This window comes from Gorilla gorilla, chromosome 15 (genome assembly GCF_029281585.2).
Source record: "Gorilla gorilla gorilla isolate KB3781 chromosome 15, NHGRI_mGorGor1-v2.1_pri, whole genome shotgun sequence".
Lineage (NCBI taxonomy): Eukaryota > Metazoa > Chordata > Mammalia > Primates > Hominidae > Gorilla > Gorilla gorilla.
The window spans coordinates 34,016,331-34,039,625 of record NC_073239.2 but is presented as its reverse complement, the minus strand read 5'-3'; the positions used below and the strand labels follow the sequence as shown (position 1 = coordinate 34,039,625).

The 23,295-nt window shown below is 46.4% G+C and overlaps 1 protein-coding gene across 1 annotated transcript; it reads left to right on the top strand.

Moving 5' to 3' along the window:
* Nucleotides 1–7,868: 7,868 nt before the first annotated feature.
* ABHD4 (abhydrolase domain containing 4, N-acyl phospholipase B) lies at nucleotides 7,869–22,027 on the top strand. Its single transcript, XM_004054902.5, has 7 exons — nucleotides 7,869–7,973; nucleotides 11,317–11,405; nucleotides 13,039–13,411; nucleotides 13,574–13,728; nucleotides 16,072–16,183; nucleotides 19,375–19,561; nucleotides 20,527–22,027. Exons 1-7 carry the CDS (start codon nucleotides 7,951–7,953, stop codon nucleotides 20,614–20,616), a joined length of 1,029 nt encoding a protein of 342 aa, XP_004054950.1. The 5' UTR covers nucleotides 7,869–7,950; the 3' UTR covers nucleotides 20,617–22,027.
* The last annotated feature ends 1,268 nt before the right edge of the window (nucleotides 22,028–23,295 follow it).

The following is a 23,295-nucleotide window of genomic DNA, read 5'->3' as shown; positions in this document are numbered from 1 at the left end:
CAGGCTGGTCCCAAACTCCTGACCTTGTGATCCGCCAGCCTCGGCCTCCCTAAGTGCTGGGATTACAGGCATGAGCCACTGCACCCGGCCTGTTTTAACTTTTTTTAAGAAATTAGGTTCTGGCTTTCGTTGCCCTTTTAATTTCACGTGAATCCGACCTTCTAGACCTAGTTCATCTCACCTTTTAGCTGTAAGTTTTTCCACACATGACCAGGTACTTTATTTTCAGCTTCTTAATAATTTGAACTGTACGTGAGCAAAATTCCTAAAACAGCAGGTGAACAACAGCGTTCCTACCTTTTCACTTTTTTTTTTTTTTTTGAGACGAAGTTTTGCTCTTGTCACCCAGGCTGGAGTGCAGTGAATGGTGCGATCTCGGCTCACTGCAACCTCCACCTCCTGGGTTCAAGCCATTCTCCTGCCTCAGCCTCCCGAGTAGCTGGGATTAGAGACACCTGCCACCACGCCCGGCTAATTTTTGTATTTTTAGTAGAAACGGGGTTTCACCATGTTGGCCAGGCTGATCTTGAACTCCTGACCTCAGGTGATCTGCCTGCTTCAGCCTCCCAAAGTGCTGGGATTATAGGAGTGAGCCACTGCGCGGCCCCTTTTCGCTTTTTATTTGCCTTTAGACTGGAAACTCTACACGCATTAACTAATGAATGTATTATCAGTGGTGATCAAAGCCTTACTTAAGTTCTAGAAAGAAGAGAAATAACCTAAGAAACCTTTACAGTCTATTTGAATAGATAGATTTATATTCATACCCGTGGAGATTTGTGCAGCTATATGAACATAAGTTCAGCCTAAACCTATGTTGCTGAGAAAGAAAAAAAAAAAAGAGTGGATAACAAGCTGGTTCTTATTTCAATATAATATGGCAGGAAGCATCAATTTCTCTGACAAGTTAAACCTTTCTCTCTGCCTCATCAACAGGTAGGAGGGTAGCTTCCTCACGAATATTAAACTTCAAACTTTACAGGCTAGGTTTTTAATCACTCAGGTGTGGATTCTTCAGGGAGTTTCTGTTCCATCAGCCAGGCTCCTTCCAGTATTTTCTCCCTTATGTTTTGTCTGCCTTTGATCCATGTCAACTATCATCATTAAGATCTCCCCAGGAACTCTCACGGGAGAGAAGAAGAGATGAAAAACACCAAATGGACTTATTGAATGCATTTGTTTCTGAGACCTGCTAGTCACACCAATATACTACACTAGGGCTTTTCTGAACTACTTAAAACAGCAAGAAAAGGTCTACTTCTCTATTCGGTTTATGATTCTATAATCATTGAAACATTTTTAACTGATCTGTCAATAGGAAATTGCTAACACTAGTGTTGATTTCAATTAGTTTAAATCAGAATATTAATATAGTTTAAAATTCTTGTCCAGAGTAGTGGATAAGAGTGCAAGCTCTAGAATCAGACAGTCCTAGGTTTGAATCTTGATTCTACTGTTTACTAGTTGTCTAATTTGGAACAAGTTACTCAGTCTGACAGTCTCATTTTCCTTTTCTATAAAACAGAAATAACAATACCTGGCTCATTGAAATTATGTGAGGATTAAATGAGATAATGTTAAGCATTAAGCTGTTAGCATAGTGTTTGGCAGACAGTAAATGTTCAGTAAATGTTTGCTCTTATTAACTATCATTAATCCTAGTAATTAACCATGTCTGCTTCTCCTAGTTCTCTGAATGATTAAAAGTTAGCCAAACTACAGCGCCCCCAATAATTTGGGTATGCAAAAGATAGCACTGGAGGGACTGCAATTCAAATGGCTCTTAAAGGGCAGATCTAATTTATAAGCTGAAACTGAAGTCAGAGTATACTTTAGGGATTTCATTACTGAAATACTCAATATCATAAAACAATGGAAGACTGGAGCAGCAAGAGGGTTCCCTTAAGGGCAAAGTCCATGATTTTACACCATACATCCTCTACAAAAAGAAATCACATTATTTACCAAAAGAAACACAAATCCTCCAAAGTTTGAGTAGACAATAACTCTTCTAAAGGAAATCTCCGCATGGAAAAGAATGTCTTTTCCAATTCCTTTCCCTTGCATTGTCACGTTTGCCTTAAGATTCCCCTCTTTGCTTCTGTTAACTGCTATTGCATATATCATCTCTACCTTCTAAACTTTGGCCCCAGTGTGACCAAAACCCCCTCTCCTTGTTTCCTAATAGAACAGATAAAACAGGTTATTATTTTCAGAAATAAAAATTTAAGGAGAATCAAGTTGCAAACAGCACAAAGTCAAATTTTTAAAGTATCAAGTTTCTGATCAAGTCCTAGTAAAGCAGTAAATATCTTCAGTGAACCCATATCCCTTCATCCTTTCAGTTTCTGATGAAGTGGAACAACTTTTCAGCTCCTTTGTCTGGTTTCCCTCCCTCCTAGCTGTTTGGGAGTCTCAAAAAAGCCTCAGTTTTGCCCCCTTGCTGGCACCCAAAAGTAAGTCCACTATATTGTCCTTTCCAAGAGCAGATCACTCACTACAACATGGGGCTGAAATCATCAGTGCCTGAGCAATAGTGTGCAATAGAATTTTCTGTGATAATGTCTCTGCACTGCCCAGTATAGTAACTGCTAGACATATGTGGCTATTGAGCACTTAAACTAGTTAGTGTTGTAACCCAAATGCAGGTTCACTCTCTCGCTGCCTGCAGAGTCCACTTAACAAGAGTGAGATCTGGTATAAAGAAAATGATATTTTATTCCAAAGCTACCTTAGGGGAGGAAGTACAGGTTTTCTGCCTTAAGGGTACCATTTCACTTTTGGAGCAGAAAGAGGGTGCTTTTGAAATGGGGCATGGAATGCTGGCATGAATGGCACGAGGGGAGGAAGCGAGTGGTTGGGGGGTCTGCATACTACCTTCAGTGCCTTATCTACTGGACAGTGACTGCTGGTGCCTTTTGTGGGCAGGACTAGGTTGTAAAAGTGGCCAAAACTCTCCAGGTAAGAGAAAGCTTTGTAGCAGGAATACTTTGGGTTGTAGATAGGCTGTTGTCTCTGAAGGCAACCTCCCGGTGGGTGAGAGTTCCTCTCTGGAGCTTCTAAGCACATAGTTAGATGAACCTGCCCCATAGGGAGTGTCTGATAAAGAGGAGGTAAAAGGCTACAATTGCATTTCCAAAGAGCTAAGGAGGAAGTGAGGAGAAGGGGGAAAAGAAGAGAGATTTTTTAAAAATCATTAAACTATCTCTTAGAAAAATGGGGATACTTGGTTACAGTGTGACTAAGGAAATTTTATTTGGCTTTTATTTAAATCTAAGTAGCCACTTGTGGCTAGTGGCTGTCATTGGACAGAACAACTTATGAGCTATTCCACTCATTTCTATATTCAGTCAAAGAGATATACCTTGTTCACAGTTTATTCAAATGGCAGTGATACCCATTTGAAACAAGAATAATCTATAGCTGCCAGGCCTGAGCTATCAGTTTATCAGCTCCACCTACTTTTGGAATACTCAGTGATGACTTACAGTCATAGAAAGAGGGTTTGTAACCTCCCAAGGAGTTCACCTTGCCCGCTGCCTAGACAGAGCTGGTTCATCAAGACTGGGCAATTAGAATGGAGAAAGAGTAATTCATACACAGCCAGCTGTGCAGGAGAATGGAATTTTATTATTATTCAAATCAGTCTCCCCAAGCATTCGGGGATCAGAGTTTTTAAGGACAACTTGGTTGGGGAAGCCAGTGAGCCACGAACGAGTCCTGATGGTCAGGGATGAAATAATAAGGAGTCAAAGCTGTCTTCTTGCCCTGAGTTCCTGGGTGGGGGGCGCTACAAGATCAGATGAACCAGTTCATCAATCTGAGTGGTACCAGCTGATCCATCAAGTGCAGGGGTCACCAAATATCTCAAGCACTGATCTTAGGAGCAGTCTAGGGAGGGTGAGAATCTTGTAGCCTCCAGCTGCATGACTCCCAAACCATAATTTCCAATCTTATGGCTAATGTTAGTGTTACAAAGGCAATCTAGTCTCCAGGCAACAAGGAAGTCAGCCCCGGGAAAGGGCTGTTATCTGTCACAAACCACAAACTATAAACTAAGTTTCTCCCAAAGTTAGTTCAGCCTATGCCCAGGAATGAACAAGGACAACCTGGTTAGAAGCAAGATGGAGTCAGTTAAGTTAGATCTCTTTCACTGTCTCAGTCATAATTTTGCAAAGATGGTTTCAGATTTGTCAAATTAATTTCCATCCACACTTGTTGGAATCTCATACTTGCTCATGGTGTGCTTTGTCCTGATGATAAGGAGGAAAAAAATAACTTACATTTTCTCCCCAGAGGCCTGCCTAGAGTAGGCTCCGAGAGTCCTCTTTACTCTGTGTAATTCTAGCAGATCCATCCTAATCCTGAGATATATCAGCACTGGGGATACCTTAACAACTGTGGTAACTTTGGTTATTAAAGGCATTTGCCATCCATTCAAGTTTCCTACTTCCAAGAAACCTCTACTTTAAAGCTGATTTCGCACATGAAAACAAAATACAAACACTTCTCTGCACTCCTGAGAAATGGTCTAGAGAGATCTAATACCAGTTCATGTGCAGTCGTCCTTGCCTAAAAAAATCTCACAACTTACAGGTTTTCAGAAAAGTGGGAGATTTTATTGTCCTGTCTGGGAGTGATACAGTATGGAATTTTCTATTTGGTACAATTTAGAATGTAGCTCCCAAAGCCTTTGACACTTAGTATATTGTTTCATAGGTAATTGTTTATGCTTCTGCCTCTTCACTAGACTTTTCTTCATTTACCCAACAAATATTGAGTGCCTACTCTGCCACACTTTGTTCTAGGTGTTGGGAGCACAGCAGATAACAAGACAGAGAGGGTCCCCCAGGAAATTTATTCTCTAGTGGAAGGAAACTGATAATAAATGGGTAAAAACAATGCAAGATAATTTCAGATAATGTTATGTGTTATGAAGAAAATAAAAATAGGGTAATGTGACAGAGTGATGGGGGGCTCTCTTTAGATCCTGTGGTCAAGAAATGCCTCAGATGAGGGGAAGTTTGAGCTGAGCTCTGAATACAAAGTTATCAGCTCTGCAAAGCCAAGAACAGCCTAGGGTAGCAACAGATAGAAAGTCTGTGTTTACCACTAGAGCAGGTTGTTTATTTCCTTTTGATAATTGCTTTTATTTTTTTTTTCTTTTTTTAGAGACAGAGTCTGACTCTCACCCAGGCTGGAGTGCAGTGGTGGGATTATAGCTCACTCTAACCTCTGACTCCTAGACTCAAGTGATCCTCCTGCCTCACCCTTCCGAGTAGCTGTTACTTCTGGTGTGCATTGCCGTGCCCAGCTAATTTTTTTCATTTTTGTAGAGACAGAGTCTTGCTATGATGCTCAGGCTGGATAATTGTATTTTTAGTGCTCAACATAATTCTTGGCATTGAATAATAGCAACAACAAAAATAAGTAATATTCATATCACAAATAAGTGTACCACATGTTTATTTGAATCATCTTGGTTAGTTCTCACAAGATACAAGCCAGAGGAAGAAATTAAGAGATACTAAATAACTTGGCCAAGGATTTACAGTGGATAAGTGGCAAAGCAAATACTGAACTTAACCAGGCTTCATGACTCCAGAATCTATACTTCTAACTAACCAGTGAGTCTCATGGAGCACCAGTATCTGCGGTGCTTCCTAAAAATGCAGCTTTCTAGCATCAAGCCAAACCAGCTGAATCCGAATCTCAGAGGGTAGGCGCTAGAAATCTGAATTTTTTTTTTTCCAAGATGGAGTCTTGCTCTGTCCCCCAGGCTGGAGTGCAATGGCACGATCTCAGCTCACTGCAACCTCCTCCTCCCGTGTTCAAGCAATTCTTCTGCCTCAACCTCCTGAGTAGCTGGGATTACAGGCATGCGCCACCACACCTGGCTAATTTTTGTATTCTTAGTAGAGATGGGGTTTCACCATGTTGGCCAGGCTGGTCTCAAACTCTTGACCTCGTGATCCATCTACCTCGGCCTCCCAAAGTGATGGGATTACAGGCGTGAGCCAACATGCCCAGCCCAGAAATCTGAATTTCTAATAAATCCACCAGATGATTCTATGCATACTGAAGTTTAGAACCACTGTGCTTTGTTGAAAGATTGAACGAAGCCAAGTTTGTTGGCTCACCCCTGTAATCCCAGCACTTTGAGAGCCCAAGGCGGAAAGATAGCTTGAGCCAAGGAGTTTGAGACCAGCCTGGGCAAAATAACAAGACCCCATCTTTACAAAAACTAAAAAAAAAGTTAGCTGGGCACATGTAGTCCTAGCTACTTAGAAGACGGAGGCAAGAGGACCCCTTGAGCCCAGGAGTTCAAGGCTGCAGTGAGCCATGATCATGGCACTGCATTCCAGCTTAGGTGACAGTGAGAATCAGTCTCAAAAAAAAAAAGGTTGCATGAAAGAGACAAGTCCTCTGCTAGTTGAACTACTTTGTACCACATCTGGCAAATTCCTAAGCCCCTAAACTCTATAAATGCTGGTTCTCCTAAACGTTAAGTCTTTATAATGATCAGCTTAACACTGTGTTGCTACAAAGAATAAATCTCAGAATCATCTGGGTCCTGCAGGAAGGCTAAAGAAAAATGCTTTGATAAACCCCTGTGCACCAGCATTCTCTCACCCATCCTCCACCACTCCCCAGTCTGGTTTTTTTTGTTTGCTTGCTTGTTTGTTTTTGTTTTTTGAGATGGAGTCTCACTCTGTCTCCCAGGCTGGAGTGCAGTGTCACAATTTTGGCTCACTGCAACCTCCGCCTCCTGGGTTCAAGCAATTCTCCTGCCGCAGCCTCCCCAGTAGCTAGGATTACAGGTGCCTGCTACCACACCTGGCTAATTTTTTGTATTTTTAGTAAGAGATGGGGTTTCACCATGTTGGCCAGACTGGTCTCGAACTACTGACTGCAAGTGATCCACCCACTTTGGCCTCCCAAGGTGCAGGGTTACAGGCATGAGCCATCGCGCCCCACCCCTAGTCTGGTTTTAACTAAGGGGATGATCTGAAATCTGACAGTTCCAGGGAGGTCAGGCCCTGTTTACCAGTACAAGCAAATTCAGCAGCCAGCCTCAAGATTTAGCTCCTCTGCTGAGCAAACTGAAGTGCACTCAGGACCTCCGGGCAAAGCCAGCCTTATCTCCCTGTCCCCACACTTACATACCGAAAGCAGACCTAGCCTTATTGGTGAGTCCTTCAACTGTTATCCTCCAAACTGAGGGTGACCTGGAGTTGAACTATATTTTCCCTGGAAAATAGGTTGGGGTCAGAGTCAACATCAGAGCAGAGATATGCCCATTTTGGCAGATGTCATATAGGTTTAGGTTTGCCAGAGAAAATACAGGATGCTTACTTATGTCCCAAATGCTGCATGGCCCATACTTATTCTAAAAAAGTATTTGCTTTATTGAAATCTGAAATTTACATTTAACTAGGTGTCCTGTATTTTAGTTTCGAAATCTGGCATCCAGGCCCTTTGTAGGAGCATTCAACCAATGGTGTTGTCTCCACAAACATTTAAGCCTCTTACTAGAAGGAACATTAACAAGGGTCGATTTCAGGAGGACACAGTTACAACGGGAAGCCCAAAGAGTGGGTGCGAGCGTGCAGGCGTAGTTCTACCACTTTTTAGTTATGAGAGAACGGAGGGCTGTCGGAGCTCCTGCAAGGACTCCCCCAAATGTGTGACCAGGATTACTGTCCTATTCTGAGACCGTTAGAGACATCTCTGCCGGGACACATGCCAGTGATTGAAAACACAGCAAGGGCCCCACTAGCTGAAACCAAGTTGCAGAGTTTTGAGAGTCCCACCCGCCGACCGCCGGCCCGCCGCGAGCCCTGCCCCCTGCGCGGCCACGCCCCCTTGTTCCCCGCGGCCTCCCGGGTCAGCTGGTGCTGGCGTCAGGCGCTGGGCGGGCTCGCCAGGACCTGGCAAGGCTTGTTTACTATGGCCGATGATCTGGAGCAGCAGTGAGTTAATCCTGTCCCTTTCTCTCTTTCTCTCTCTCTCTCTGGGCCATGATCCTGGGACTGTCTGTGGCTGAGGAACAGTTGTAGACACCTTCCCGCCCTTCCTTTTCCAGGTCGGCCTCCGGGGAGGGCGGGTGGTGGGTGCGTTGCTTGCTTTGCATTTGCCCAGAAGAGGCAGCGGCTGAGCCTGGGGAGCCATGGGAGACGCGCTCGCCCGCAGCCCGGGGATCCTGGCTTTCTACCTTAGTCCTCGCGAGTGCCCCTCATTCTCCTCTGGCCTCTGGAGAGATTCCATGTTGATGTGTGAGATCCCCGAAAGCAAGCTTGTGGGACGCGGGTGCGGAGGTAGCAGCCAGGCGTGCTCGTCTCGACTTGCCCCAGAACGGCAATCGTGGGGATGGAGAGAGCCTCCTCCCTCCGCCCGGCAAAGAGAAGATGTGGAGAGACTGGAGAGGTCTCCATCGCGCTGAAATTGGTGTGGAACAACGGGCTTGCGAGTTTCTTTAGCTGTCGCCCACCGAGACACGTAGCCGCATGTGATCCTAGTTGATAATGCTTTTAATAATCATAACAACATCTTTAATGCAATGGTTTCAGATTTAGAGCTATTGGGATTTGCTACCACTCTCTCAAGGGCATCAGGTTTGGGATACCACCTGTAGGTGGTGTGACTAGCAGTTCGCAATCTGATAGGAGTAAGAAAAAGTTGCTACGAGAAGAATGACTCAGCTCCCAGCCGAGCCTTGGTTTCACCAGAATTGGGCCTTTCCTGGACCCAGTAATCCTGTTTTTCAGACCTGTAGAACTGGAAGTCCGGGAAACTAATTAACTTTATGACCATAATTAATAGCTTGCTGGGCTTGAAAGAAATGTCCAGGGGAATGTTTTACTTTCTAAGATGACTTTTCCAAGAGGAAATTTGCAATGCTTTAAAGGACTTAGGGAGGCAGAATATTAGAGCTGGAGGGCATGCAGGTAGTTCAGCTCCTTTTTAAAAATGAAGAAGCTGGTGTCCATAGAAATTAGGAGACTTGCCCAAGATCACAGAGGTCTAGAACAGGATTCTCTCCCAGCACAGAACCCCTTGTGCTTCACCCCCATCAAGTTGACAGAGACCGTCCTAGTCAGGTTAAGTTCATGGCTGAATGTCTTTTCTGCTCCTTGCCTCAATTTCCCACCCCAGCCCTTACCTCCCGCATAGTTTTGAGCACATACAGTGTGCCAGGCACCATTTCCAGTGTTTACTTGTAACATTTTTGGTGAAGAAGGAAAGCAAATAATTCTCCCACCAAGGACTCTCTGCTGAGCAGTCTATGATGCTGTTCCTTGGGTAGCGTTTCTCCTGAACTCTGCTTTGTACAGTAACAGGACAATGTGGGATCCAGGTGTTATGATCTGACTTGTCACAGTCTGTGATTTAGAGAGAAAATTTGTCTCTTAAGGCTGACAAAATCCTGTGGTCTTTGTCCCCGTGCTTCAAGCCTACAAGGAATTCCAGTAGAATATTAAAAGGATTCTGAGTCTCCCTAGGATTAGATCGATTGATATTGACAACTCTCATCTGGCTAAAACCATTGATGTATCACTCCCAGCTGCAACCCCAGTTTTTCTTTCAAACTTCAAACATCCACTGAGAGTTGCTACTTGCAAAACACTGGGAATGTAGACAACTTATGATTTAGCTGGGGGGAAAGAAAGTTGATTGGGAGTTTGTGCTAGGCAATATTCTATGTGCTTTAGATGCATTAACACTTTTAATCTTTATAGCAACCCTATGAGGTAGATATTATTACCTCCCTTTTCAAGATGAGGAAGCTCTGACACAGAAAAGCTAAATAATGTGCCCATAGTCACATTGCTGGTAAGTGACAGTGCTAAAATTGGAACTCTGGCCTTCAGAGTTTAGATCACACCTCCCTTGAGAAAACAGACATAAATGTAAAAATGTGGTTATGTTCTGTGAATATTTGTACATGACCTTGAAAAGCTGAGGCTGGAAGGTTCAGGGAGAGAAACCTGGATTTGAGATAAGGGGTTCTAGTTCTGGTTCTTTTTTTCTAACTTGTATGACCTCTTTGGGCATCAGTTTGCTCATCTGTAAAATACAGAGGCTAGACTAGTTGATTCCTAAGGAAACATCCTAATCTAAAATTCTGTGCTTCAAATGATGTATCAGGATGCCCAGTGTGGGCCAAGGGGATTTGGTAATGGTTCCCCTCACTCCCCCTTAGAGTGCCCTACCTTGAATATGCCAGTGTTCACAGGCCCTTCCTATAGCTGTAGATATCTGTCCTGTAACTCAGGCAGAGTTCAAGAAAAGAGAAATATCATATGGGGTTAACAAGGAATAATACAAACTGTCATTCATTGAGCATCTCATTTGTACTGGGCATCTTACAAGTGTCCTTACGTATACAGATGCTCAAAGACAGGTTATTTAATGGGCCAAAACCATTCTGCTCATCAATGATAACACTATGATTCAGGTCCAGCAGGGGTGTGTGTGTGTGTGTGTGTGTGTGTGTGTGTGTGTGTGTGTGTGTGTGTGTAATTCCAGAGCTGGTGCTTTTAACCTCTACCTTGCAATGACTTAAGGTCCCTGGGTGTGAAGGAGAAAACAGGATGAGTTATCTGTGTTACCGCATGTCATTAGAGGTGAGGACATAGGTGAGCTTTCTACTCATTTCACAATCTAGAAAACAAGACCAGAGGGAACCTGTGTCCTGTCAGTGAACCATAACAGAACTTGAATCCAGGTCTCTCACCTCCTCCTCCCTGCCTACCCCATCTCCATGGGTTGGACTGATTGATTACCTGAGAGATCAGTTGGGCACAACGCAGTATTCCACACTTCTAGGGGCTTGGAAGAGGGCATACATAAACACCAACCAGTGCCCTGCCAGTAGGGCAGATGGCATGGGAATTTGTCCTACTGTTAAGGAACAGCTAGTACTGGAGACAGCAAAGGATAACTGAAACATTAGTTAAAAGATGCCTCTCCCTTTAATCTCCTTGAACATAAATTATGATAATCAGTAACAAAGAGAAATTAGAAAGCTGAAGTGAGATAATAAATGTGACAGAGCTTTGTAAACTCTAAAGTATTATATACAGGATGTTCTGAATATCTATTGAAACAAGGGGCATGTTGTTAATACCCATTTACCAAAAAGAAACAGTCTATCAGGTAGCTAGGGAACTGCTGCCTGCCATGGGGGGCAGGTCTCCCGAGGCTAGGAAACACCCTGCTTCCTGAGATCTCTTTTGTAACTCTCAGCAAGGCTAAGAGCATCAATGTTTCTTTCCAATGTTGCCAATGAGTGTCTCTGTCTCCTCCTCCCAGGTCTCAAGGCTGGCTGAGTAGCTGGCTGCCCACGTGGCGCCCCACTTCCATGTCTCAGCTGAAGAATGTGGAAGCCAGGATCCTCCAGTGTAAGTAGAATGGACAGCTTGTCCCACCTCCCTCATGGAGCCCAAGAAGGATTCAGGATCTTCCCAGAGCCTGCTACATTGAGCCCACTGACTCCTAATTAACAGTGTGTATGGGGTGGGAGGAAAGGATGTCAGTTGTGTGAGGGAAGAGGTGCATACAGACGGCACCATATCCGATAATAGTGCTTCCTCACCATCTCCCTAGGCATGTGGATAGTTCCTGCCACTTCCTGCAACTTCACCTCAAACCCTATGCCAGTGCCGGCTAACACACACGAACACGTACATTCTCCCCTTCCTCCTTCCTTCTCCCCCATTTCTCTCTTCCTCCTCTCCTCTCTTCTCACCACACAAGTACTTCTTAGATTTACCACCTGCAGACCCTTGGCCAGCAATCTTGCATTCTCTGATATTACTATTCCTGTGTTCTACCTGGTTTTGGCCCCCCACCTATCTGGCTACCACAGTAGTTTGTGGTTTGCAGACCAGCTGTCATCGGCACTGTTATATTGCAGCAGGGCATCCCACTAGCAGCAGCAGCCACTCGCTCAAACAAGCCGCTTAAGCCACTTCTTCCCATATTTCCCGTATGATCTTCACCACACCCCTAGTGCCCCAGCCATAGCTACCCTTTCTCTTCTGGGCCCGAGTAAGTGCAGACAAACAGCAGCCAGAGCTCTCAGGCCTCTGTCCAGGATCCAGGCTGCTTCACCCAGGCAGCTCTTCCCGGGAGACTGCTGTCACACCAGCAGAGCAAGCACTGCCCCACCTCCGTCTCTCACCCGAGGCTCAGTCCACACCCATCGCTCCCTCCAACTGGCTGGACCACAGTTCTGTCCATCCATCCAGCCCCAAGCACACACAGGTTCAAGAGCAATAGATGCAAGAGCTCTGTGGGGTTGGTGGTGTCACTGCCACCTGGGCCTAAAGGGAGCTGGGCACACTGTTTCAAGGGATGAGATGGTCCCGCTTATTATGTACAGACTACATGGTCTATAATGTGATTGGAGTTGAATTCTTTAGAGTGTGTAGTGTTAAAGAAAAAGTGATTCTGACAGATTAAATCGGTAAAGATCATTCAAAACTACTGCAATAGGGGAGAGAGATCAGGCTCAACTCTTGAATACAGTAAGGACTAGTGGGGATTTATAACCAAGCAGCATGGTGAGGGGGGTCAGTGGATAGAAAATTGCTGAGGAGATATCAAAGATAAAGGGAGATATCAAAGATAAAGGGAGTTCTTTTCAAACCAGTTTAACAGGATCATTGCTGAAGGAAGGTCAAAGGTGAGGGATGAGGAACTTGATCAAATATGAAGGAATTCTTACTAACTGATGTATGACTTACTCATCCTGACTTTGCATGATTCTTGCTAAGACTGAGCTAGACATTTGGAAGACAGGCCAGGAGCCAAGGTCAAAGCCTAGTCAAGAAGAGGGCTCAGAAGGGCTTGCCTAAAGTTTGGTTAAGGAGAGAGTTGTTTTCAGTGGTCAGAGGGTTGTGAGAGGAAGGAGCTGAGGGAAGTTGAGGAGGGTTGGGGAATGGAGAGAATGTGAAGAGTGGTAGTCCAGGCAAAATCATGATGCCGTCAGGAAACACTTATTGACTTACCATGGGATTCTTTCCTCCCCAGGTCTCCAGAATAAGTTCCTGGCCAGATATGTATCCCTCCCAAACCAGAATAAGATCTGGACGGTGACTGTGAGCCCCGAGCAAAACGACCGCACCCCCTTGGTGATGGTGCATGGTTTTGGGGGCGGCGTGGGTCTCTGGATCCTCAACATGGACTCACTGAGTGCCCGCCGCACACTGCACACCTTCGATCTGCTTGGCTTCGGGCGAAGCTCAAGGCCAGCATTCCCAAGGGACCCGGAGGGGGCTGAGGATGAGTTTGTGACATCGATAGAGACATGGCGGGAGACCATGGGGATCCCCAGCATGATCCTCCTGGGGCACAGTTTGGGAGGATTCCTGGCCACTTCTTACTCAATCAAGTACCCTGATAGGTAATAAGGAGATGGCTCCATCCCTCGTGACCTAATTCCTGGCCTTACTGGGAACTTTCCAGTATTCATTTCCAAACTTCTCTCATTCCCAGGCGATTTAAGGGGCTATGGCAACTACCAGAGAATATAATGTGTCTTCTCCTCTTTCCGCCTTTAACATAGAGTTAAACACCTCATCCTGGTGGACCCATGGGGCTTTCCCCTCCGACCAACTAACCCCAGTGAGATCCGTGCACCCCCAGCCTGGGTCAAAGCCGTGGCATCTGTCCTAGGACGTTCCAATCCACTGGCTGTTCTTCGAGTAGCTGGGCCCTGGGGTGAGTAGCCTGTAGTATCTCCTTAAAGGAAGGCTATAACGTTCTAGAAGGCCCACAGTGTCTTTCCCACTTATTCCTAAAAAGTGGAAATTGGCCTAGCCTTGTTATTTAAAGCTGTTAATCTGAACCAGATCACTTTGTTCAAGGTTTGAGAAGGTTTTTCGTTTTTTTGTTTTGTTTTGGTTTTTTTGAGACAAAGTCTTGCTCTGTCGCCCAGGCTGGAGTGCAGTGGTGCGATCTCGGCTCACTGCAAGCTCCGCCTCCCAGGTTCATGCCATTCTCCTGCCTCAGCCTCCCAAGTAACTGGGACTACAGGCACCTGCCACCATGCCCAGCTAATTTTTTTGTGTTTTTAGTAGAGACGGGGTTTCATCGTGTTAACCAGGCTGGTCTCGATCTGACCTCGTGATCTGCCTGCCTCGGCCTCCCGAAGTGCTGGGATTACAGGCGTGAGCCACTGCACCTGGCCTGTTTTTTGTTTTTTGTATTTTTTCTCTTCATCGGCATGGGAAAAGCTTTTCCTATGCCAGGAACAGGTGGAGCAGAATAGCTACCAGAGTCTCACTCTGTCTCCCAGGCTGCTGTGCAGTGGTGTGATCTCAGCTCACTGCAACCTCCGCCTCCCGGGTTCAAGCCATTCCCCTGCCTGAGCCTCCTGAGTAGCTGGGACTGCAGGTGTACCCCACCACACCTGGCTAATTTTTGTATTTTCAGTAGAGACGGGGTTTCACCATGTTGGCTAGGCTGGTCTTGAACTCCTAGCCTCTAGTGATCCATCCGCATCAGCCTCCCAAAGTGCTGGGATTACAGGCATGAGCCACCACACCCAATGTGTGTGAAATTTTATGAAAACCTGCTGGTGATTCATGCCCAGTAACCACTGGATCCCATCCCTGTGGTTCACCCAACACCTGCAGCAGGGAGAGGTCAGAACCAAAGCCTCCAACATAACCCACAGTGGCAGGCAAGCCCCTCTGAACCATGCACTTGTGCAGGCAAGCACCACATCTTCACCTGCTCTGTGTCGCCTAGCACTTGGTAGCTGTCAGCAAATTCTGTGGGTAAAAGGGAGAAAAGGAGGTGGAGGACCATGGGGAGCTAGCCATAATGAATAGTATCAATATCTCCAGCCTTCTGACCTCACACTGCCAGCACCCTTCTCCGCTGGGGAGCTTTTTACTCTGATGAAGTGCAAAGCAGAAAAGTGCAATCTTTTCCAATGGAAAAGACTGGTGATGCCTGTCTTGTACTGATGGTTGTGCTTACAGAGTAATATTCAATAGCCCATTATTATGAGTTAATTGCTGATGGCTAAGTAAGAGTTATCTCTCTAGGTCCTTCGAGAAAAACAGAATGATTCCAGATAAAGAAAAACAGCATTTGATTAGAAGATAGGAGTTTAGGAGTTCTGAGAGAGAGGAAGGATACCAAGACACGGGTGCCAAAGGACAGTAAGTGGGCAGAGGCTCCCAGCACCGTGGTCTCCAACAGAGTCTATAGTCCTTTGCCAAAAAGAAGGTCTGCTCGAGCTACTCTCCCCTCTTCTCACCTCTGGCCAGGCTCATGCAGGAGCATCAGAGCTATCATGGTTGGGGAAGTTGGCCAGCAGCCATGAAGGACTATGCAGGAGGGAGGGCCAGGCCCATGCAGATCTTCATGGCACCCCCAACCCAGCCCCTTCTTACCTCCCTCTTGCTTCTCATAAACAGAGAGAAGACCAGAAAGAAAGAGAGAGATGAGGGATCAGAAGTTGATCAGTAGACCTCATTTTTATAGTCTGTCGTTGCATGTATATATACCATAATGAGGTGAAACGAACAGATTGTTGTAAAACAGTGCCCTGAGTCTGAGACACGATTGTGCTTAGTTCACCTCTCCACATATTCTAACACAGGCCTGAAAATGAGAGCGCTGTGGGGAGGTGGTCTAGTTCCATCCGCTACCATCAGAAGATTAAAAGGCATAAGGGTGTCTGGGAGAAGGAGAACATAGCTCAGGCTGTAAGAGAAGAGCATCTCAGCCATGGATTCTGATGGGGAGGGCTTGTGATTCTTGCAGGGAAAGATCTCGGGGCTTCATTGAGCTGAAAATAACCTGGCTCCTCGGTGTTGTTAGACTGTCTCTAAATTCTTTGGTAATGAGCTGACTTTGTGATTTGAAGTCACCTGGACCTTCCCAGTAGATTCCTGCACTCTTTCTGCCGCTGTAGTGTTAAATGAATAAAGCAAACAAACCCTTAAGAGAAATAAGGTTTAGTTAAAGTTCTCAAAACATACACAGGCAGGAGTCTTCCCTGCCCCACCTCCCAAATTGGCCTGTCTGTGTTTTTCTATCCCCTCCCAGGGCCTGGTCTGGTGCAGCGATTCCGGCCGGACTTCAAACGCAAGTTTGCAGACTTCTTTGAAGATGATACCATATCAGAGTATATCTACCACTGCAACGCACAGAATCCCAGGTGAGGGCCGCTCCCCAGGCCAGCTTGGGGCAGACAGTTGTTAGGAGATAAAACTCTTAGCTGCTGGAGTTCTGGGCTTTATTTCTTCTTCAACAAAGCTCTGACTCAGTTAGGTAAACACAGGCACTAGCAAGCCTGATCATTTCCAGAGAGTTCCCCAGGGATAGACACAAAGGAATACAGAAGATAATAGATTAATTAAACATGCTGCTCATCTCTAGAGGAAGGGCCTCACTGTTCCCTACAGGTATGCAATTGGCCTGATGAGCAAGAGTCTGGAAAATATTAATATTTTAAAAGATTTTTTTAACTGAAAAATTGATACAAACATGGTATTTTTTTCTTTTTTCAGGTCAAAAATAATTAGCGAAAACATGATATTTTTCAAAAGGAAAGGAAGTCTTCCCCTTATCTCGGGCCTGTACTCCCTACATTTCCTTATTTCCAGTCTAAAATAGCACATGTACCATTTCTTCAGAGGGCCTCCATGTACATATTCCTTTGTACACACGTGACTGTGTCTGTTGAACACATGACTACCAATAGAATTTCTCAATGAAAGAGCATGCATTTTAAAATTTAATTATGTGCATTTGAAATGCCTTATCATTGAGACAGAAATTTATTTGCATCTTTGGGAGATTTGGGGGTGTCCCGAGAACTTTGAAAAGTTCCTATCTGGGGCTGCTTATTTACACAGCAGGCCCCATAAGCCTACCTACCTGCAGTTTGGGCACCGTGGATGGCAGGGCAGTCAGGGAGGTAATCCTCTTATGTGGAAGTGCCCTGTGACTGGCTGATACCACGAGGCCATGTTGGTGACACCCCGAGCTGCTGGGAGGTATCTCAGCAAAGGCAAGCTTACTGCCCTACTCCTTTCTAGGGCTGTCCAAGTCACTTGTTGGGAGCCCAAAGCCATGAGAAAGGCAGAGATTTGCATTCCAGCAATACTGTCTGAACATTAACCTCAAACCCCAACAGCTGTTGGGCAGTGTGTGAGCCGTCTGTCCAGCATTCCACATGAGCTCAGCTAATTGAAGAACCCTGATCAAACAGTAGTATAGAAACTCCCAGCTCAGCAGTCAAATCAGGTTCCCCTGTCTTCCTGCCGTTGGCCCTTCTCTCAGCCCCCATGGGCTCAGTGCCTGTCTCATACCCACCTGAGGCCCCACAGGCCCACCCCTAGCCCTTTCCCCAGAACTTTCCCCATCCCAGACCTAGTTCTGTACAATGTCCTCCCAACCTAAGCCACAGAGTATATAAGTTTATAATTCATTCACGTCCCAGAGGAAGCAAAGGTGACATCAGTGACAACCAGCTCCCTCACCCCCAAACACCATCACTCAATTTTGTAACTCCCTGAGTTTTTTGACTTTGTAACCCTGACAAGCTCATGGTAACTCTTATCATTTCCTTGGAAAACATGAAATTTGACCAACATGTTTGAGGGTATCTACTTCACCTCACCTAAACTTAGGGGCTTTGTATATATTTTTATTTTCCTAATGATGTCCTAGTGAAGTAGGTATAATACTCTACATTTATAGATGAGGAAACTAAAGTATATTCTGGTTACATGACTTGCTAAGAAAACACAGCTGAGGATTTGAATTCATTTGACTCCAGATTCCATGCTTTTTCTGCCGTGCTGCAGTATCTTCAGGAAAAATTTATTTCTGATGGCCTGGGCAGAACTCAGGTTCCCTTTCATCTGTACATGTAAAAGAGAATGGAGATCTGATGGTACCAAACAGGCCAAGCCTAGGAGGCAGCAGTGTCCCCAACCTGCCCTATCTCTAGCAGAAGCTGCAGACCAGCCCCAGAAAGCTGGCTCTGCCCCAGCCTTGTGGACACCTCATGATACGGCCTCAATTCATCCTACCTGAGCAAATGACCAGGGAGTGAAATAGATTACATTGGCATTCGTTGTTTCTTGCTTAACAGAAACTGCTGCTCCCCCAGCCCTTGGAAGACTGATTTTTAATTCCAGAGTCTTCTCAGGAAGCCCTTTTCACTACTATAGTACTCACTGTTAAGCGTTCACCTCAGATGAACTTCTGACCATGTCTCTAGACCCCCAACAGGCTAAATCCCCAGTCTGTGTTTTCATAGCACTCGACCACCTTTTCATCCTTCTTGGGAAATTTTAAGTTGTTTTTTGTTTGTTTGTTTGTTTGTTTGTTTTTGAGATGGAGGTTTGCTCATTTTGCCCACGCTGGAGTGCAATGGCATGATCTCGGCTCACTGCAACCTCTGTCTCCCAGGTTCAAGCGATTCTCCTGCCTCAGCCTCCCAAGTAGCTAGGATTGCTGGCATGCACCACCATGCCTGGCTAATTTTGTATTTTTAGTAGAGATGGGTTTCACCATGTTGGCCAGGCTGGTCTCGAACTCCCGACCTCAGGTGATCTGCCCGCATCAGCCTCCCAAAGTGCTGGGATTATAGGCATGAGCCTCCGTGCCCAGCTGTTTGTTTGTTTTTTTGAGACAGAGTCTCGCTCTGTCGCCCAGGCTAGAGTGCAGTGGCATGATCTTGGCTCACTGCAACCTCTGTCTCCCAGGCTCAAGCAATTCTCCTGCCTCAGCCTCCTGAGTAGCTGAGATTACAGAAGCGCGCCACCACGCCCCGCTAATTTTTGTATTTTTAGTAGAGACAGGGTCTCACCATGTTGGCCAGGCTGGTCTTAAACCCCTGACCTCAAATGATCCGCCCGCCTCAGCCTCCCAAAGTGCTGGGATTACAGGTGTGAGCCACCGTGCCCAGCCCAAGAAATTTTAAATTAAATAACAATTAATCATATGATTAGTTACTTAATGCCTACCTCCCTAACACATAAGCTAAAGTGTGTGAGCTCCAGGAGGGACAGCACCCTGCCTTTCTTGTTCATATGTCCCCTTTCCCAGTCCAGGGCATGACAGAATATTTGTTGAGTCAATAATAACCCATTTCATTCTCAGATTCTTGGACAGTTCGTACTGCCATGGGGTTTTTCACAAGTGTTCCTCTGAACTCTTCTGTGATGGGAGGCCTCTGGAATTTTGGTCATCCCCTAATCTTACCAATATTTAATGAGCCCAGTGTGGGGCTTTGACAGGAATACAAAGATGACTAAGATTCTGCCTCAGTCTCTGAAGAGACCAACAAGTTGACATATTCTGCTGTGGAGTTTATTGCTGTTTTGCTTATGACAGTGGTGAGACAGCATTCAAAGCCATGATGGAGTCCTTTGGCTGGGCCCGGCGCCCTATGCTGGAGCGAATTCACTTGATTCGAAAAGATGTGCCTATCACCATGATCTACGGGTCCGACACCTGGATAGATACCAGTACGGGAAAAAAGGTGAAGATGCAGCGGCCGGATTCCTATGTCCGAGACATGGTATGTTGCACCACCCAAGGAGTGGAAATGATAACTGAGAGTCAATCACCTCTCAGCCTTGGGGTAGAGAAGGGTGATCAAGGAGAAAGAGGAATGGACAGACTGAGATAGAGCAGTAGATTTGAGAAGTTTGGAAACTCTCTTTGGAATATCTTTTTTGTTTTCTTTTTTTTTTTTTTTGAGATGGAGTCTCGCTTTTGTTGCCCAGGCTGGAGGGCAATGGTACAATCTCGGCTCACTGCAACCTCCGCCTCCCGGGTTCAAGCGATTCTCCTGCCTCAGCCTCCCGAGTAGCTGGGATTATAGGCATGCGCCACCACGCCCAGCTAATTTTGTATTTTTAATAGAGACGAGGTTTCTCCATGTTGGTCAGGCTGGTCTCGAACTCCTGACCTCAGGTGATCCGCCCACCTTGGCCTCCCAAAGTGCTGGTATTGTAATGTCTTCATTAGGGTGCTTCCCGCTTTTAGCCCAGTTCGGCTAAAAGGCTGGTTCTTGTCTAGCAGCCAGGTACCTGCTGCTACTCCAGCCCCCATGTAGTTTCTACCCCAAAACCAGAGCCATGGGCAGTAGAGTGAATAGCAGAGGCTGCCATGAAGCCTCCGCACCACACCTCCTCCCCTTTTTTCTTACCCCTCTCCGCCATGTGCCAATGAGTGTGCTTAATGAGGCTGGGTGCCAACCATGGGCCCAGGTTTACTGGACCTTTGGATTAAATGAGCAGATCAGTGGTGGGGCTAACACGGAAGGAAAGACAGAGTGAATGTTCATCAGGTAAGTAGAATGGGAAAGCATTGGCTGTCAAAGGAAAATACCAAGATCCAAGCGAGAAAGGTGGAGCATTATCTCTGATAAGAGCTCGTGGGTGGCAGGCAAGCAAGTCTAAGGGGAAAAGAAATAGCGAGAAGGCTTCCCAGCACCAGGAATAAAGGGCCATCCCGCCCCTGCGGGTTCTCTCTCCACAGGAGATTAAGGGTGCCTCTCACCATGTCTATGCTGACCAGCCACACATCTTCAATGCTGTGGTGGAGGAGATCTGCGACTCAGTTGATTGAGCCGCTCTCTGAAGAGGAAGAGGAGAAAGCCAGAGAGTCACTCTTACCTCCCTGTCTGCTTACTCACCCACTCTGTCCTTTCCTCACCAACTAACATGTGCCAGCCAGGCAGAGTCTTGTGCTGTTCCCAGAACAGGACGACAGTGAAAAGAACACTCTTGACTCCACACTGAAGGCTGAAGGCAGAAGCCACAAGAGGCCTTGAGTGCCACCCCCAGGGAAGAACATAAAGGGTTGCACGATGCCACCCATCCACTCCTTGCCAAGTGTTACCCAGATGGTGGAGGATGTGAAGGGATTGCACCAAGCCACATTCACTCTCTCTGCGGCCTTTCTTCCTCCGGGCAAAGAAGGGCTTCCGGTGGCCTTTCCTCGCTCTGTAGTGTTTGTGGGGATAGGTTCCATGCAAGAACACCTTCCTCCTCCATCCCCCACTTCACCCCATCCCATACCAGTTCCATCCAGGGTCTGGTTAACTGCCAAGAGCAGGTCCTGGAGTTCCCTTCACCTGCAGAGTCCTTTTCATGACCTAGAAGGTCTTATTCAAAGCCCTCATTGACAGAGGAGGAAACAGGCCAAGGCAGGACATGGCTGGACCATGGTGATACAGCTCTGTGTGATTCAAGTTCTGGCAGAGCTTGTAAGGCTAGAGCCCAGGTCTGCCGACACCCTGTGCTTGTTGCACACTTGATTTGCTAAGGCTGGAGACAGGCACCATTGCCATGGGGCTGGTCCTAGTCACTGGCCGAGGATAAGCCTGTCCCTGCCCCACATTCTAGCCCCACTATGCGGGGGTGCTGTTGTCCTGCCTGTGTCTCATCCCTGGCTGCCTAAGCTAGGGACACTCAAGTGCTTCCTTCCTTGCCCCATCTTCCTCCCATCAGGAGGCCTCTGAGCCTCCCCTGTGCCTTGGGCCCTGAAGCCCCATATGTAGTATAGAGCAAAGGTGGCTCCTGGTGAAGAGAGGGTGGAAAGGCCCTTCAGCCCCAGGGCCATGTCTGGGTTCTCCATGCCCATGAGTCTCTGCAGTTTCTCTACCTGCCCCCAGAGCTGAGGCCATCTGCAAGCCCCTGCCCATGGCCCAGTGGGGAGCCTCCAGCCACAAGTTCCCTGTCCTTATCAGCCACTGGGTGGTTCCCACTGCATGACCCTCTATCCCTGCCATCTGTCCCCATGGTTTCCAGCTCAATCCACCCCTGACCCATCTGTCAGCTTTTTCCCAGGGAGCTGTTTCAGGGGTTCTGGGCAGTAGGCTGGGCCTGGCCTCAGAACCTGGAGGCTCCTGCATGCTCCTTCACTTTTGTAAAACCATCCCTTTCACCAGAATGGTATTAACTCGTGGTGCTTTGTACTACTGGTCCAGCTGCCCTGGGCTCCTTTTCTATATTAATAAAGAAACGAGTAAAAATTACCGGTGGGGATGATGTTTAAAATTGCTCTGATGAGCGCTGGTGGTGCTGAATTCGCAACAGCCTGTGTGATGCCTGAGAGAAGGGAGTCCTGAGGGTTGCCTGCCTACCCACGACTCCTTTTCCCTTTAGTGTGGCGTTTGCCCGCTAGACCCAGCCCAGAGTCCAGGTCAGCACAGGCCCTCTCAGCCAACCACTCATGACAAGTGAGGAGTCGAGATCCACAGTGTGGATGGGGCAAGCCCCAGTTCACAGTAGAGAGGTGGAGCTTAGTACTTCCTGCTGCCCATTAGACACCCTTTCTTCCTAAGTTCAAGGGAAGCCCACACATGTACTGCTCCCTGCATCCTGCTCTAACTTCCTCTCGTCCTCTGGATCTCAGCTCCAATATTCCTTAGTCAGAGACGCCTTCCCCTGATTCCCTAAACTAGACTCGGACCCCTCTGTTCTGCATCTCTGTGGCATATCATCTGCCCCTTTTGTAAAACTTACAAACTTGTGGTTACTTGTTTAGCGTCTCTTTCCTCCCCAGACCATAAGCAACATAAAGACAAAGGGTACATCTAGCACATAGTTCGTGTTCAATAAATGTTTGTTTTCATCAAGCCACGGGAAGTGAGATATACCAAGTATTCAAAAAAGTGTTCAAATCATTGCTAACAGTGCTTGCTCTGTGCTGGCTGAGTCCAGCTGGGCCCAGAATTCCACGGTTCTAAATGGCGCGTATTCCATGTGCATAGGCTGATTGAAAATGTATTAAAACTAAATTTTAAAAAAAAGCACATGATACTACACATGTCATGATGAATGAATAGACAGAACTCCTCCTGAATATAATTACAAAGTTCTGATCCATCTCAGGACCCTGTGTCTTCTCTGAGGATTGTTATAGGGAGGAGAAGGCAGGTATTTAGAGCTTACTACATGCCAACCACTAGGGCTACAATAGTGAAGAAACAGAGTGTCTGCCTTTGTGAGAAATTCCAGTTCACTCAGAGAGATGCACCTAGTCAAAATATTATGTAAATCAATGTAAAGTTGCTAAAGTGCTACCCGTGAGAATTGAGAAAACCTCCTGCAGAACTGATGGCAGCTGTGCCTGAAGGCAGGACCAGGGAAAGGGGAAGGACTGTCTGGAGAGAGGGGCGACTGCACAGGCAGGTGGCTGGGAAAGAAGTCTGGTGAGATCAGTAGGGACCAGCTCAGCAGATCCTCTGGCCACATGAAGAATGTTGTGTTCATTCTAAAAAGCAATGGAAGGAAATGAATG